A 17,682-nucleotide genomic window follows, 5' to 3' on the forward strand; every position below is an offset into this window, starting at 1 on the left:
TCAGATTGAAAACCTAAAAAAATACATTTCTCTTTCCTTCCTTCCTTCTCTGAAATCAATGACAAACTACTCACATTTATTCACCCCTGATGCATCCCCTTGAACTTAGACTCATTGAGAAATTCTCCATCTGGGACCCCCACAGGGGAGGTGGGTAAAATCGATATTTAGTTTCTCACCAATCTGCTTCCTACTGCCTTCCTCTACAAAATCTCTTATGTCTTTACGCCAAGAAGTCCTCCAAACCTGGCTCTCCTCGGATGAGAGACTGTAATCTACAACACTTTCAATGAGGATTTTGGAATCAGAGTGACCTCGTTCGAATTCCAGCCCAGTTCCTGGCCTTCAGTGTGACCCTAGCAATAAATAACCTCAAAAAAACCCAAAAAGCAAAAAAACAAAAAAAAGAAATACATGTCTGTTTTTTCTAACTTTGCATAAAATTTCACTTATCTCCCCAAATTTACTGTAGTAAAGTTAGCTTAATAATTTTAAAGTTTGTGAGGAAATATTAGAGTAAATGTTAAATTATAGTTTGAAAATAAAGACATTTATTACTTTTTACAGTAAAGTTATTTTAAAATTAACTCTCCATACCATATTTTCTGGGCACTTTTTACAAATAATGGCAGGCCCTCCATTACTAGAGACCATCTGAAATCCTGGTAGACACACACATGAAGTTCCTAAAAAAAACAAGAGCCAATAAATAAAGATACAACTCCAAGATAGGGAAACTTTTAATAATTCTTAAGATCTTAAGAAGTAGTATAGTGGTTATCAGCAAGACTCTAGACCCAGTACTGCCTTGGTTCAAATCCACAAACATACTCCTTGGGTTCCAATCTTAGTTCTATCTAGCTGTGTGATCTTGAGCAAGTTACTGAATTTCTCTGTGCCTTGATTCCTCTTTGGTAAAATGGAGAAAATGAGAGTACCTACCTTATAAGATTAGTATGAGTTTTAAACGTTATTATATGTAAAAGTCTTAAACGTTATTATATGTAAAAGTCTTAGAAGAGTATCTGGCACACAACTGGTACTGTGTTGCTACCATTTTAAGTGCAAGCATAACTAAACTATTAAACTATTTAACTGCTATGGGAAACTTTACATTTCTATTTCACTAAACCATATATATATATTTTTTTCAATGAATTCAAGTTTATTTTGTCGAAATCTTAGTAGGAAAGTTACTTTCATTCGAATACATCACTGTTTCCTTCTGTTTGGACAGAGAATAAACATTATAAGATAATCACTATTCAACTTTCTGGATAGGTAAGGATAGCAATCTCTAAGGAGACTAAGTAGAAACAGCACCCATAGGAGTCTATGTAGTACAATGCATACAATATCTGGATTCATAATTATGAAACTTATCCCTTACATTTTAGAGTGTGAAATGCTTTCCCCTTCCTATTTCCTTACCTGAATAGCCTGACCTGTCCTGCTTGGTGATTTAAATGAGGATATATGAAATCTGAAGAGGGCAGAAAGTTAATACCATGGGTGATGAAACCGAGATGGAAAACATCTTAGACTTTAGAATATGAAAAAAAGACTTGTTCTCAGCAGTTTCAGTGAGAAGTAGGATCAAATGATGGACGTTTTAAGAAAAAAATAAGCTTAATCTAAAGAGACTTTATGATCAATCAGTAATATTCAACAATAAAAGGGATAATTCCTAAGAACATCTATAATATTAAAGACACACTGTGTAGCTGAAATACATACGTCGAAACTGAGGGCAGAGAGATAATCTTCCACTCCCCAATTAAGGTGACACAGAAAATGTTAGTACCTAATCTGAACTTCAATTTCCTTATCTGTAAAATGAGAAGCATGTAAATAATCATGGTTAAAGTCTCTATCAGCTTAAAAATTTCTGAGATTTGAAAAGCAAGACAATGGGCTATCAAAGTTTACAAGCGCTAATTTGCATTTCTCCCTAATCTTCCCTGTCACTTGCTCGTCTTCACCTCAGATTACTTCTCTACTCCTTTTCTGCCTTCGGTAGGCGGCTCTCCAGGTGCCACCCAAAAGACACCCCCTCCCCCCAATTAGGAGTGGGGGACTGGGGCCGAGAAATGAATTACTGATGAAGGCTCACAGGGTAGCGGACTCGGGCTTCCACAACCTCATTAATGCGCAAACTGCAACCCTCCAAGGAAACTCTCTTTTCAGGTGTCGGCAGTTTAACTTTTCTGAAACATTCCTCTCGCAGACGAAAAGGTGTTTCAGGGACCCCAGAAACTCCGGGCAGCACCAAGGCCGGAGCGTTACTTTTGCCAAGGCCCACCCGAAACCGTCTCACCTCGGGCATCCTGCCTCTGGTTGGCTCCACACGGGACACAGGAGAGCGCCGAGATATCAAAGTACTGGTTGTGGCCGCACGTCTCCGGCTGCTGGAAAGGGAGTGAGAAGGTCTGAGCCTGTGAAACGCGAGCGAGGACCAACAGGAGGAACGCAGCCACAGCCCGGGCGGGTAAGAACGACCAAACCGCCATTGCCGCCCCAGCTCCGCAGCGCGTTGCCATGGTGCAGACATCCGCTACAGCGCACTCTCCAGCGCCCCATCAGCCTCTGCGGCGACTCCGCTGAGCTGATTGGACAACTCATGAGGTTCCGGAAGTCTCTGATAACGCTGCTTGGTTGCTAGGTTACCAAACCCGCGGGAAGCTGGAGGGTCCGGTAAAGATCGGTTAGAGGCAGACTAAACTTAGGGCCAGGCGGCTATTTAAAATGGGCATTTCAAAATCTGGGACGCTATCCGTTACGGGGACGTTAAATCAATTTAGGGGGTCGAGAAACAGAATACCACCGCAAAGAAAATAACCGATAGTAATCACACAAATTAAGAGTAAGTATTAGGGGGCCAGCCCTTGGCTCACTCGGGAGAGTGCGGTGCTGATAACACCAAGGCCAAGGGTTCGGATCCCATATAGGGATGGCCGGTTAGCTCAATGGGTGAGCGTGGTGCTGACAACACCAAGTCAAGGGTTAAGATCCCCTTACCAGTCATCTTTAAAAAAAAAAAAAAAATAGAGTAAGTATTAGGGCCGACCAGTGGCTCACTCAGGAGAACCGGTGCTGATAACACCAAGGCCACGGTTTCGGATCCTATGTAGGGATGGCTGGTTGCTCAATGGTTGAGCGTAGTGCTGAGAACACCAAGCCAAGGGTTAAGATCCCCTTACCAGTCATCTTTAAAAAAAAAAAATAATAGAGTAAGTATTAGGGCCGACCAGTGGCTCACTCAGGAGAACCGGTGCTGATAACACCAAGGCCACGGTTTCGGATCCTATGTAGGATGGCTGGTTGCTCAATGGTTGAGCGTAGTGCTGAGAACACCAAGCCAAGGGTTAAGATCCCCTTACCGGTCATCTTTCTATATATAAAAAAAAACTAAGTATTGTTTCATGAAACTGTTAAATGGTATTTACATCAGAATTTATCATTGATTCATTCCTAAACTCTCTTAGAGCTATTAATCTTCTTTCAATATATTTAACACATTTACTACGTACCAAGTTTTCCTTCCAGTGCGTTTAATCTTCTTACTAGCCCTCTGAGGTAGGTCCTTTTATCCTCAATCTGGAGAATAGGAAATTCAGGCACAGAGAGCCTAAATAACTTGCCCGAGTTCTCACAGCTGATAGGTAAGAACTAGGATTAGGATCCGGGCAGTCTATGTTCTTAATATGTTTATTCTACGTGCTTATGTTACGTAATCTCTCCTCGAAGGAGCAAACCAAGGAAGAAGAGAATGTGCATTCTATTAAACTAGAAAGTGCAAAGGGAAGTGATGTTAAAGAGACCTTAAGTTGAGTGGGTTGCATATCCTCTTCTTTCTTGGTTTACTTCTTCGTTTGGATAGAGCACATACTTCAGCAGCTTCCTGCAAAAGGGTGCATAAGTTGTAAATTTTTGAGAACTCACATGTCTAAAAATGTCGTTATTCTCCCCTCACATTTGGTAGTTTACTTGCGTATTAGAATTCTAGTTTGAAAATAATCTTCCCTCGGAATTTTGAAGATGCTGTTCCTTTTTTTTTTTTTTTTTTGGTTTCTAACGTCAATGAAAAATATGCTGCCCTTTCGATTGCTTAGCTTTTTCATCATTCACAAAATGTCCTTTTTTATACAGAACTCCTGATTGCAACTGTACCCATTGTCCCCTAGGCATACTTTCTCTAGAGAATACATGTTCAATCAATTTTCCCCTGGAGGGAGGAGAGACAGGTTTCCTAGTACTGAAAGGAAGAGGAGATGTGTGTGTTAAGTGCTTTGAAAACTGATGTTCAACCCTTCTTCCTCAACAGAAGATATTGATGCTTCCTAAGCCTTTGAGGACTTCTTTAGTGCATATCAGGTTGCTTCTTAGCTTTTCCTACTGTCAATTTAGGAATCAGCCCTCTTGGATTCACAAAAGACATGATCACCTATCCATCTGCTTCCTGCTTGCAAAATTTTATTGCTGTTGCTTCCTATTCAATTCTCTCCTTGTAGTTTTTGCCCTTTTAGAAGTTCCTTTTCTGTTATTAGGATTTTGGGAAGGAGTGGTGATAAATACCTGTATTCAAACCATCCTCTTAAACTGGAAGCCTAAATAACCTGCTAACCCATCTTCATACACATACTCTTGCCACCCTCTAATCCATTCTCCATACCTCATCTGGAATAATCTTTTGAGATGCAAGTCTCATTTTTCACCTCCCTCCTTAAAATAGTTCATCGGTTTTCCATGAGAAAGACCAAAGTCTTTAACATGAACCTAACCCTCAGCATGGTCTGACTTCTTTCTGCAGCCTTACATTGTCCTGTGCACTCCTGTGCTCTTTACCCACACTGGTCTTCTTTCCCTTCTCTGAATGCTGCCAAGACTTTGCAGTTCTTTGCCTGGACCACTCCCCTTCTCTCTCCCCTTCCCAGCCATTTCCCTTCACCTTTTCAACTCCTCCTTTCTTTGCAGCTCACTCATCACTTCTTTAGGGAATATCTCCTGTGCTTTCTGACCAGGCCAGGCCCTCCTATGAAATACGCTCACAGCACCATGTACTTCCCTTTTGTAGCACTTACCTCTGTTGTAAATTTACATTTAGTCAGGTAATCCTTTCATTGGTTTTTCCTCCCCTCTCCTGGATTGCAAGCTTCATGAGAGCAAGGACTATGTGTGTTTTTATTCACCACTGTCACAGTAGTGGATCTGTGCCTGGCATATTGTAAGAATTTAATACACATTCATTGCAATGGAAAAAAATAAATCAAAACTTGCCTCATTCCTCTAGTTTGTCATCTTCCAAACTCTAAGGGGAGCTCAATGCTTTCTCCTTTCATTTCATCCCTGGGAAGAGGGCAGAGGGTAAATATGGGTTAGGGTCAGAACCACAAGTCCTCTGGCCATAGTCCTAAGAGACAGAATTTTTTTTGTGTCCAATGATATGGTCTTTGGATTCTCTTTTGTTTTTTGTTTTCTCCTTAGATTCTTTCTCTTTAGTTTGTGTTTAGACTTTTAAGTCTTCTTGCTTCTTCCTTTTGTTTTACATACCTGGAATTGGATGGAACCCAGAGCAAAGGAAGCCTAAGCAGAAGGAGGTGTCCTGTTTCACATGTGGTCCTAGAAATGGATTCTACTGAGATTGGAGGTCCAAAGTTTCAGTAGTAAAACACAGAGATTTTATCCAGTATTCTTTCTACATGCTTCCTTTGTTAACCTATAGAGTGTCCTGGATCCCAGTCTGTTTCATATTTCCATGTTGGAGACAAAACTCCCTTTTACCTCAGGCAAGAAATTATCCAAGTTGGAATGTGGGTGGTTCTATTCAATTCTTATCACTGCACATCAATCATTTGTTGATTTTTTTTTAAGTCTCTCGGATATGACTTCTGTCATATATAGCTGACTAAGATCCTTTTAGTCAGTGTCTATACTATGCTCCAGCAATCCCAAGGGGTTTTGTAGATGTGCCTCTAAGGACCACTGTAGAGAACAAGTTGGCAAGGAGCATGAGGACCACCAGAACAATATGTAAGATTTCAGGTTATATGCCCGTCTCGGAACTTTACTATGTGTCCTGCTTAGTTTTATGTATTTAGCTCATTTTCTTTTTTTGGCAGCTGGCTGGTATGGCGATCCAAACCCTTGATCTTGGTGATATAATATCATGTTCTAACGTACTAAGCTAACTGGCCAGCCCTATTTAGCTCATTTTTTCTACACAATAGCCCTACTATTATTGTCTTCATTTGATAGATGAATAAATTGAGGCACAGAGAAATTCAGCAACAAATGTGATACAGCTAGCAAGTGGCAGAGTTAGATTTGGAAATATGGTATTCTGATTTTTGAGCCAGCTTTCTTGATTTCTAAGGAATACTGAAGTTTATTATGTACTAGGAATGGTGCTAAGTGTTTTACAAGCATTATTTCATTTATTCCTCATAACTGCTCTGTTTGGTGGGTACTATTATCTTCACAAATGGTGAAGTTTAAGGATAAGATATTTGTTTACAGTCATGTAGTGGCAGACCTGGGTTCACACTTGGGTCTGCCTGACATGAGAGCCCATGATCTTAATCTCTATGTTGTACACATCTTCATGGGTGTAATGACTGGCTGAATGTGTGTGCTTTCTCCTCTGTTAGAGTATGAGCTTCTTGAGGATGGGGACTGTGTTTTGTGTATGTTTGTCTTCCAGGAGCCTTAGCAAGGTGCTTGACACACAGTCCATACTCAGTAAATACCAGCTGGATTGAATGGAGGTCAGGGTATGCAATTCGAATGAAGGTCTTAGAAGTCAAGAAGATCAAGAAACTCAGAGCAAATGATAAAAGGCTGTTCTTGTGGATGCTGAAGAGCTAGAAAGGGCAGCTGAAAACTGTCTGATACTAAAATCATTCATGAGGGTAGGTGGTGCTACAGTTGTGGCAAAATGCCTGGGAAGGCTGTCTAAGTAGAGTCACAGAATGGCCATAGTTCACTGTGGTCACCATGTTTTAGGGTCTAGTCTTATATTTTGCTGTTCCAGAAACCTCATTTTCTCTCTGTTACCCAAAATGGTTAGGTTTTCATGCTGACACACAAAAGTCACAAGAAACTATTCGATAATCAGAATACCATGTGATTATACCCAAATGACCTTGATCAGAGTTTTCTTTTTTGATTATAATGGTATGATCATTAGAGAAAGGCAGGTGGCAGACTAGACAAGATAGACATCCATGATGGTGTCCTATTTGGAGAAAGTCTATGTGAATAGAAGGGGGATGGTCAGCCCAGAACAATGAAGGAGACAATAGCAGGCTAGTAATGCCTGTCTAAGCCTGTTCAGGGGAGAGAATCTGATTTGAGCACACTGGCCAGGTGAGTCCTATAATAAGTGCTCATTAACTGATAGCTGTTATTTTTGTTAAGATGGGTGAGATGCCTCTAGGTAGCTTTAAGTGGGAATCACTTTTTGAGACTAGGTAACTCCTTGTATTCTATTTCCATGCTTAGCAAACAATTCTTTGATCATTTGACTTCATATAGAAAGCATACACAGACCAGGAAAGTGCTGGTCAGCCTGAGTTGATCCTAAGTTTGTTTTACTAGTGTTTCTTCTTGTGAATGAATACTGACAATATTGACATTCTGGAGCATTTCTTCTATGTGCTTGCTTAGAGGGAGTCTGCCTCAGAGCATAAAATCCTCCCCCTGTGTAATACAACGTAGTGGCCTCTGGAGGCAAACCACCAGAGTTCAATTCCTGGCTTTATCTTGTAGTGTCTCTGAGACCTTTGGCAAGCTTTGTAATCCTCTGTGCCTCAGTTTCCCTTTCCTGTAAAATAGGAAAAACAATAGTACCTATCTTTGAAACTAGTTGTAAGAATAAAATGAGATAATGCATAAGGTTTGGCACATAATAAACCCTCAATAAATGTTAGCTTTTAAGGTCAGGTTCCAGAGCCTGGCGAAGGAAGGACCACTCTGGATTATTGAGGTAAATTATACCTAGTCAATGAGCCTCACTCGTCATGGTGACATCTTCTGCTTCTCTATGGATCACCTTAATATTTGAAACAAGTCACTAATACATATAATAGTCTCAGATATTTACACCTATCTGAGACATACATATTCATTCAACATTTCCCACAACCCTAAGAGGAAGGTACCTTTATTATCCCCATTTTAAATATGAGGAAACCGAGGCACAGAGAGGCTAAGTACTTTGTCTAAGTGATTGAAAGGTGGCTTTCCCTCTAGGAACTACCTCTTCTTTCTGACAATCATATCGTTAAATTTAAGAATGGGTATTTTGCAGTGAGAGAGGGATAAAAAACTCATTTTTTCTCTCATCTGTAACAATGTTTTAAAAATTTAAAGCTTTCTTAGTGAGCTTTGAATCCACACATAAATGCATCGTGGTTATAAAATGTAATGGGCTTCTTCGTTATTTGCAGATAATAAAACCAAACACAAGGTTGTTCAACAGCTATTATGTAGAAGGCATCACAGAACATACTCATAATTGTACTTTTAATTTCTCAATTTTCAGAACTGGCCTGTTTTCTTTTCAAAAAACCAGAAAATGGGAACAGCAAATTTGAATTTATAAAGACACTTCACAAGGTTGGAACTGGCCTGTTTTCAAAAAACCAGAAAATGGGAACAGCAAATTTGAATTTATAAAGACACTTCACAAGGTTATTGTCTATAAAACTGATTAAGCATGTACTTAGTAAGCCCCTAGATGTTGGCATTGTATCTGGCGAACATCTAAGAAGGCAGTAAAATTAACACTTCTGTGGCCTTTCAGAATTTACAAGAGCCTTTTCAAAGATGCTTATATCACACACTAACTGCAACACTGAAAAGGCAAAGGAATTGCCAACATTTTCTGCTTTTGCAACTTTTCCCTTAACTCATGCAAATCTCAAATATTGGTCCAGTGTATTTCGGCAGTTATCTAGCCCTAACCGTCTCCGAATTTCGCCTTTTCCAGGTCGAGGATCCCGGGTTGGCTAGGATCTGGGCATGCGCGGAAGCATAGCAAACCCCAGGGCTCCGCCTCCTTTCCCTTAACAAGGGGAAGCGGGTTAGCATCAGGGCGCGTGCGCAGGCGTGGCCGAGGCACTGAGGCGGTGGGATTCGCCTGGAGAGCGCATGGGCAGACAAACTACGTCCGTTTGTCCGGACCTGAGGCGAGAGTGGGCGCCATCTTCTTCTCGTTTCACTGAGGGCTCTACTTGTTTTGGGGAGGCTGCTGCGACGAGGAGTGCCCCGGCCCTCGACCTTGTGCGTCCGACTCGGCAGCAGTGGTGTGTGTTTATTGCCAAGTCCGAAGCAGTTACCCTTGGGGCGTCGGGGGTGGGGAGGGGTTGGCGGCGAGGCGGAAGAACAGGGAAAGGCGGGGCCGGCGGCCGCAACGGTGTCTAGGTAGCTTCTGCGGTCAGGGCAACCTCTTTTCTTGCTAAACACCGACTCTCCCTCTCCCGTCAGCCTCCCTGCGGTGGTGCGTGTGCGCTTCCCAGTGATCTTGAGAGTGAAGATCTCGAAGGATTTCATAGGTATTTTTTTCATTGCTATGTCATCCCTAGTCAGTGGTGGCAGAAAATCGCTCAAGGCCGGTCTCGTTAGCCTTGAGAGGGGCGAAAGTGTTTCAGGTCGGTTTGGGGGCCGTTCACCATGTGACAAGTTAAGGTGGAATGTTTGCCCTTGGGACGGCGTAACAGAAAGGCACGGAGGTTGGGCGGTCCAGGTTAATTTGAAGGCCGATTTTGGCTGAAGGTCTGGCGACGGCTTCGGATCCCACGTAGCAACTGGCCTGGCTCGAAAGAAGGAAGCTCTGATCCCTGGGAGTATGGACAAAGGCTTTGGGCTGTAGGATCGATGCCTTCGGATGATTCCCGTTTGAGGATGATGGATGTTATGGGAGATCCTGTGCCATGTGGATTCGTCTTTGACAGATCCTGTTGGGGAGTATGGCTCTGTGTGGTCATGCCTTTGGTTTTATTTTAACCATCTACATTATAAAAGGCAGATCATCACAAAGAATAATTGTGGACCTGGGGTAAATTAATTTTTGCAGGGGAAGCTCTCGTTTAGAATTTGAATAATCATAACTTTGGGTTTTAAGAAATAGCCGCAGGCAGAGTAAAAGTTTTTTCTTTCTCACCTTGTTTGGAAAATGACTTTTTATACGCTAATTAAAAGCAAATGGATCTGAGATAATAGTTATTTAAATCAGCCTCCCTCCCCTGTTTCTTTCTCATTCTTAATTAGAAGATGCACTTTTCTTACTGTTTGGTGATTAGGTGGGATGACTCTGGATAAAATCATAAAAGTTACTTAAAATGCGCTTTTAATTTCAGTGACTTATCCTTAAATGATCTTTTAGGAATCCACTTTTTAGTGAAGTTCTAACAGATCACTGTGTCTTTATGTCACACAAAGTCACAAAAACACGTTTGCATTCATAACCAGAAAAATTTAAGTGCAGAGTACTTTAGGGTAATTGGTGTGTTTTGCTTTTTGTGTAATCTTATCTGTTAATAATTTCTGAGGAATTTGCTTAACAAATAGCATATTGGAACTAGAGAAATGCTCATTTAGTGAACTGGTCTCTTATGTGTGGGTCTACTGGGTGTGTTATTGTAGAGGGATAAATGGTACAGTACCCACCACCTGAAAGGAAAAGCATTAGTTACAGTTAACTGGCAAATGAGAACAGACTTTTTAAATAGTTAGCCTGAATTGAAATCCATGAGATTTGTGTTCCTGAAACTACTTAGTTAAAAGATAGTTTTTAAGTTAGGGAAGATAAATTACTAGAGGTTTTTAGAATTTGACATGTAATTAACTATTCCTTGAAACATCTCTAATTTTTCTTACTTGTAAACGAATTTATGTTCTCAGGGTATATCTTTTAAATTTTTAAGAAAGGAGAGACAAGATGATGAATATGTTATACTACTTTCTAAAATATCTGAAAAGTAAAGTAGCTAAATCAGTTTGCATAGCAGAGAGTCTTGGAACTTTTGTGAAGCCATTTATAGTTTTTGTTGAAGTGTTGGTGTGGATATTGGTTTGTTGAAGAAATTAGACTTATACTTTTTTTGGTACTGTGCAGATATTTAATTGTAAACCTCACTAATATTTTTCAGATGTGGAAGGTGCCAAGTGATTTCTTGATAACATTGTTAGTTTAGCTTGGAGTTTAAAAAGTTTAATCTATGAACCCTTTTGAAAGGAAAACAAATCTTGCAGACCTCAATGAATATGTGTTTAGACCCCACTTGGTGGAACAGCGGTACTTAAGTGTACGTACAGGTGTAAAGCAACATTTATTTGCACGTTAAAAATATGTAAATTATATTTATTAATTTGGCAGGTCTTAAAAACTTAATTGGTAAGATTTCATTAAATATTGTTAGTTTGGCTATCCCTGAAAGTGTTAGATGCAAGTACCCTTAAAAAAAAATTTTTTTTTTTTTACCTTCCTACATTGTCATTTGGGTTTCCTCAGTAGAGTGCAGAATAGTTGTTTGAAGTGGAATGAGGCTATTGGCATGTTAAGATTGTATATTTATCTCAACATTTTCTATTTGGCTTGAAATTAATAGTTATTGTTTAGGATTATAAGATAAGGAGTTTTACTGAGATTTTTGATTTTAGGGATATTGTGGTATTTTCTATAATTATATTGGAATCATGAAATTTGGTTCCATGTTTGGAAGTATGAGCTGTGTATTTAGAACTTAAAATTGTATCTAAATGGTAGCCATAGGTTTGGATTTATTGCTTTCAAAATTGGTTTTTGAATTTTAAGCTTTAGTGTTTTATTTATTGTATCATTTTGAATAGTTGCCTTATTAATTTGAGTTGGTCTTATGTTTTGACAGGGGAGGAGAATGGCAAGAAAGTTGGATATAAATATGAACTAGATGTTTGCATTTTCATGAGAGGAAGGGATGGAAGGTTTTTTTAATTTTGGCATTTTAAAATTGACATTTGTAGAACAGGTTTTTTTCTTATAAAGTGGATGTAAAACTTACAGCAAAATGCATAGACCTTAATAATATAATTCAGTGAGTACTGATAAATTAATACACCCATTTAACCACCACTGCATTCAAAATACATAACATTGCCCTCACTCTTTTCCTTACGCTACTTCCAATCAAGGAGCAGTTGTTTAATTTTCAGCAAGTTTTTTATTTTTTAATAATTTGCAGATGTCTACTTGGATTTTGTACCTTCTTTATGCAGAAGGATGATTAATTTCCCCTTTGAACAAAGAAGACCATTTTGTAATGCCCATAATTGTTCCTTATTTTGTTTCACTTTTGATAGGTAATTCTGAAATGGATATCCTAATCTGGTGTTAAGGTCAATTACACGGTTCAAGGATTAATTATATTTCATTTTCTTTCCACAGTTAAGTTGCTTTTACAGAATTAACAGGTCTCCAAGAAATTTAAAAAAAAACAAGGTAAGATATCCAGAGTTTGAGGCTTAACAAAAATCATGTAAAGTAGAATAGCATATCTAGGTACTGTGGCTTCTGTTCTTTATGTCTGGCCAGTGGTGCACTAGTGTAAGGCAATTTATTACCATGAGCAGAAATCATATACTGACCATAGATGGCTTTTCTAACTATGTAAAATTCATTGTGGTTGGTAAAATATTTTAATTAAAGCATTCTCATGTTTCAGTAGAAGTTATGTTTCTAAATGAGTCTGAAAGAAGTTTGGTCTGGTTGTGAAGCAGCATTTGGCAGACTTACAAAGGAATATTTGATATTTTTGATGCTCCTATTTGTGTAGGATAGGTGATACGAAATGTTTCTTCAAGGTAGTTGATTTAGTTGTATGTTTACATAGGAGAAAGTTTATTTCGTGTTTTCTTTAAGAATTAGATATGATCAATATTTTTGTGAACGTGTATCTTGTTTTCATTTATAAAAGCTGAAGGAGGCAGGAACCAGGTAATTATTAAGCTTAGTTTGGGCTAAGGTGCTTCAAAAATAAGATTTGCTATTATGTGTACCTTTTTGTCTGCAGGTCATTATTGCTGTGGTTTGAGCTCAGCATGGCTGTAGTCATCCGTTTACTGGGGCTTCCTTTTATTGCGGGGCCTGTGGATATTCGTCACTTCTTCACGGGATTGACTATTCCTGATGGAGGAGTGCATATTATTGGAGGGGAAATTGGGGAGGCTTTTATTATTTTTGCAACAGATGAAGATGCAAGACGTGCCATAAGTCGTTCAGGAGGGTTTATCAAGAATTCATCTGTAGAGCTCTTTCTTAGTAGCAAGGCAGAAATGCAGAAGACTATAGAAATGAAAAGAACTGATCATGTAGGAAGAGGGCGATCAGGATCTGGGGCATCAGGGGTTGGCAGCCAATCTAATTTTATCAAGATCGGTAAGGAAGAAGCAAGTAATTCTGGATATGGCTCTTCGGTTAATCAAGATGATGGGTTTCACACTAATGGTACAGGACATGGTGATTTAAGGCCAAGAAAAACAAGGCCATTGAAGGCCGAGAATCCTTATTTGTTTCTGCGAGGTTTGCCTTACTTAGTAAATGAAGATGACGTACGTGTCTTTTTCTCTGGTTTGTGTGTGGATGGAGTAATTTTCCTAAAACATCATGATGGCCGAAATAATGGTGATGCTGTAGTAAAATTTGCTTCATGTATTGATGCTTCAGGAGGTCTTAAATGTCATAGAAGTTTTATGGGTTCAAGATTTATAGAAGTAATGCAAGGCTCAGAACAACAGTGGATTGAGTTTGGTGGTAAAGCGGTAAGGGAGGGTGATATTCCTATGAGAACTGAAGAACATTCTCCATCAAGAGGAATTAAAGATAGACATTTTCGAAAACGGTCTCATTCAAAATCTCCCAGAAGAACACGTTCTCGTTCTCCTCTTGGATTTTATGTTCACTTAAAAAATCTGTCCCTAGGTATTAACAAAAGGGATTTAAGAAATTTCTTTAGAGATACTGATTTGACTAATGAACAGATTAGGTTTTTATATAAAGATGAAAGAAGAACAAGATATGCCTTTGTGATGTTCAAGACCCAGAAAGACTATAATACTGCTCTGGGTTTACATAAGACTGTTTTGCAGTATCGTCCAGTTCATATTGATCCAGTTTCTAGAAAACAAATGCTGAAGTTCATTGAATGTTATGAAAAGAAGAGGTCAGGGTCAATAGAAAAAGAGAGGCCTAGATATATTTCACAAAAATACTCTCAAGAAGGCTACTGTGGTCAGAAGCTGTGCATATATATAAGAAATTTTCCATTTGATGTTACAAAAGTAGAAGTACAGAAGTTCTTTGCAGACTTTTCTCTTGCTGAGGATGACATTTGCTTGCTCTATGATGATAAAGGAGTTGGTCTGGGAGAAGCATTGGTGAAATTTAAATCAGAAGAACAAGCCATAAAAGCTGAACGCTTAAACCGGCGAAGATTCTTAGGGACAGAGGTATTATTAAGACTTATATCTGAGGCGCAAATGCAGGAGTTTGGTGTAAATTTTTCCTTGATGTCCAGTGAGAAAATGCCAGCCCGTTCACGGTCATGTGATAGAGATGACAGTTCACATATATTTGACTCAAAAGACCCACAAGGATACTCAGTTGGCCCTTCGGAAAACTTTAGGCATCAGATAGAAGACTTGGGCCAACTGAATAACTTCAAGCATCCTCAGGGGGATTTCCGAAAGCCTGATAGGCGGCCTCCAGAAGACTTCAGGCACTCCCCAGAGGACTTCAGGCGCTCTCCGGAGGACTTCAGGTGCCTTCGGGAGGAGCACTTCAGGCGGCCTTCTGAGGAGGACTTCAGGCACCCTTCAGAGGACGACTTCAGGCACCATAGGGAGGAGGACTGGAGACCCTCTTTTGAGGAGGACTGGATGAGGCCATCGGAGGAGGATTTTGGGCAGTACCCTGAGGAGGACTTCAGGCCACCCCCAGAGGGAGATTTCAGGCAGCCACCTGAGGATAACTGGAGGCGGCCACCTGAGGAGGACTTCAGGCGACCTCCTCAGGGGGATTGGAGGCGACCACCCGAGGATGACTTCAGGCAACCCCTTGAGGAGGACTTCAGGGGACCCCCAGAGGAGGACTTCAGGCGGCTCCCAGAGGATGACTTCAGGCATTCCCCTGAGGAGGACTTCAGGCGGTCACCCCAGGAACACTTTCGGAGGCCACCCCAGGAACACTTCCGGCGACTACCCCAGGAACATTTCAGGCGACCGCCCCCGGAGCACTTCCGGCGACCACCCCCAGAGCGTTTTAGGCGACTGCCCCCAGAGCATTTCAGGCGGCCTCCCCAGCAGCACTTCAGGCGGCCTCCCCAGGAGCACTTCAGGCGGCCTCCCCAGGAGCATTTCAGGCGCTCCCGAGAGGAAGATTTCAGAAATCCACTGGATGAGGACTTTAGGGGCCCTCCTGATGAAGACTTTAGGTGCCTTCCTGATGAGGACTTCAGGAGCCATCAGGAAGAAGATTTTAGATGTCCTTCTGATGAGGACTTTCGGCAACTCCCTGAGGAAGACATCAGGGAAGCTCCGGAGGAGGACCCTAGACTTCACGACAATTTTGGACCTCCTGCTGAGGGTTTTAGGAGCCCGTCTGATGATTTTAGAAGTCACCGCCCTTTTGGGACTTTTGGTCGCCCAGAAGGTAGCAAATTTGATTTTGGAAAGCGTAATATGGGAGGTTTTCCTGAGGGGAGATTTATGCCTGATCCAAAGTTAGATTGTGGTTCAGGTAGAGTAACTCCTATTAAGATAATGAATCTTCCATTTAAAGCTAATGTTAATGAAATTTTAGACTTTTTCCATGGTTATAGAATCATACCCGATTCAGTATCAATACAGTATAATGAGCAAGGATTACCTACAGGGGAAGCCATTGTAGCTATGATAAACTATAATGAAGCTATGGCTGCTATTAAAGATCTCAATGATAGGCCAGTTGGCCCCCGCAAAGTTAAGTTAATTTTGCTTTAGAGAACATTATTAAGTTCAGAGTTATCATCCCACAGTATTAATGCAGTAAAATGCCTTTGTTCTTTTAAAAGTTTATTTTTAATGATCTCGTGAAAAGAAATATTTTAATTTTGACCTGTGAATAGAACAAATGTAAATAGAATGTGAATCTGGTTTTCTTTTGCTTGGAAATTGCCATTCATTTTTCCTAAGTTAAAATTATCTATGCTTTTTTTCTTTGACAGAGGAGACAACTAATTCAGTTCCTTGAGCTTATTAATTTTTGTTGATGTCATGGGAAAACCTTAAGATTTGTATAGAGTTGTATTTGGGGAAGATAAATTTTATATTCACTTTTATTTCATTCTGTAGTTAACTTTTTTTTACTCATACTGTATAAGGAAATGGTCAGTGACTGACTGTCCAGGTTTGGCATTTTCATTGCTGCCTGCCTTCAGAATTAATGCCTTCTTTCTTGTGTGAGATATTACTGTGTTAAGCCTCCTGTTAATTACAAATAGTTAAAAATGGACAGACTGTGAACCTTGAAATTTACTTATGTAAAAAGCTTAGGAAATTCTTAAAATTTCCATGTTCGTAACTTTGCAAAGTTTTATAAAAATAAAAAAAAAATTGCAACTGAATAGAGCAACTAATTAACTTGTATTTGTGTAAATGAAAAAAGAATTGCTGCTTGGTACTGTGAAGTTTTTCAGTAGCTATGTTAAACTGTTTTTATTATGGGAGAGACCAAACAGTCTATAGTAATAATATATAGTGCCTAGGTGTAGTGCTGTGGTTTCTTCAACATCTTCAATTGAGAAGATTAACACAAAATACTCAAAAGACAGTAAAGTAAAACTGATTATAGGTCCAAAGGGACTCTTCAGGGTTATGCTGGGAAGAGTCTGACAAATGGATAGTTTGTTTTTCTTGGAAGAATTTACTGATGATTCATATAACTTGTATGTTTTATTAGATTCTTATTTTTTAGCTTCAAAACTGTATCCATTCAGAGACTCAATAACTAAGTGTAAGACTTGTGAGATGACTTTGATATTTAACATTTAGGGTAGACATTTTACAAGAATTGCTATATATATAATAATACTAATGACTAACATTTATTGGGCACTTAATATGTTGTAGGCACTATAAGCGCTTTAAATGCATAATCTCAATATGCCCTAAGTAGTACAGGGTTTATTATTTACCTCTGTTTCATGTGCATTATATATAAGAAATTTTCCATTTGATGTTACAAAAGTAGAAGTACAGAAGTTCTTTGCAGACTTTTCTCTTGCTGAGGATGACATTTTAGAAAGATTAAGCAACTTGTCTGATGTCATAGTTAGTAAATTATGGAGCTAATTTCAACCAAGACAGACCACTGACTCCAGTTCATGTTCTTAATACTTTTGCTGCTTCACTTTGTTAAATGGTATTTTTAATTTTAGTAAGACCATGCTAAAAATATTTTCAAGGGTAAATGATATTTTCTTACCTCCACTGTTGCTTTAAAAATAGCATTAAAAAAAGATAAAATTAGGGTGCTCAAGCATTGTTAATGAAAGACAAAGTGACTTTAAAAGTTTTGTTATATGGGCCGGCCCGGTGGCGCACTGGATAGTGCGCCGCTTGGGAAGCGCGGCGGCGCTCCCGCCCGAGGGTTCGGATCCCACATACAGA

At 39.7% G+C, this 17,682-nt stretch overlaps 2 protein-coding genes across 4 annotated transcripts in view; one reads left to right on the plus strand and one right to left on the minus strand.

The window, feature by feature from the left end:
- The window catches only part of TMEM67 (transmembrane protein 67), a 47,532-nt gene extending 44,992 nt beyond the window's left edge, over positions 1-2,540 (minus strand). Inside the window, exons 1-2 of the mRNA XM_008576412.1 lie at positions 2,318-2,540; positions 598-686 (exon numbers count right to left, since the gene is read on the minus strand). Coding sequence (XP_008574634.1) covers positions 598-686; positions 2,318-2,540 — 312 coding nt within the window. The remainder of the gene's footprint in view (positions 1-597; positions 687-2,317) is intronic.
- A 6,645-nt stretch (positions 2,541-9,185) lies between these two features.
- Positions 9,186-17,682, plus strand: part of RBM12B (RNA binding motif protein 12B) — a 22,253-nt gene continuing 13,756 nt past the window's right edge. Inside the window, exons 1-4 of one of the 3 annotated variants that reach the window (XM_008576409.1) lie at positions 9,186-9,305; positions 9,487-9,554; positions 12,425-12,478; positions 13,050-16,637. In XM_008576409.1, coding sequence (XP_008574631.1) covers positions 13,078-16,014 — 2,937 coding nt within the window. In that variant the 5' untranslated portion in view covers positions 9,186-9,305; positions 9,487-9,554; positions 12,425-12,478; positions 13,050-13,077 and the 3' untranslated portion in view covers positions 16,015-16,637. Of the gene's footprint in view, positions 9,306-9,486; positions 9,555-12,424; positions 12,479-13,049; positions 16,638-17,682 lie in introns of those variants that run through there. The other 2 variants (XM_008576410.1, XR_550755.1) reach the window with 2 other exon arrangements.

Source organism: Galeopterus variegatus, unplaced genomic scaffold (genome assembly GCF_000696425.1).
Source record: "Galeopterus variegatus unplaced genomic scaffold, G_variegatus-3.0.2 Scaffold1345, whole genome shotgun sequence".
Lineage (NCBI taxonomy): Eukaryota > Metazoa > Chordata > Mammalia > Dermoptera > Cynocephalidae > Galeopterus > Galeopterus variegatus.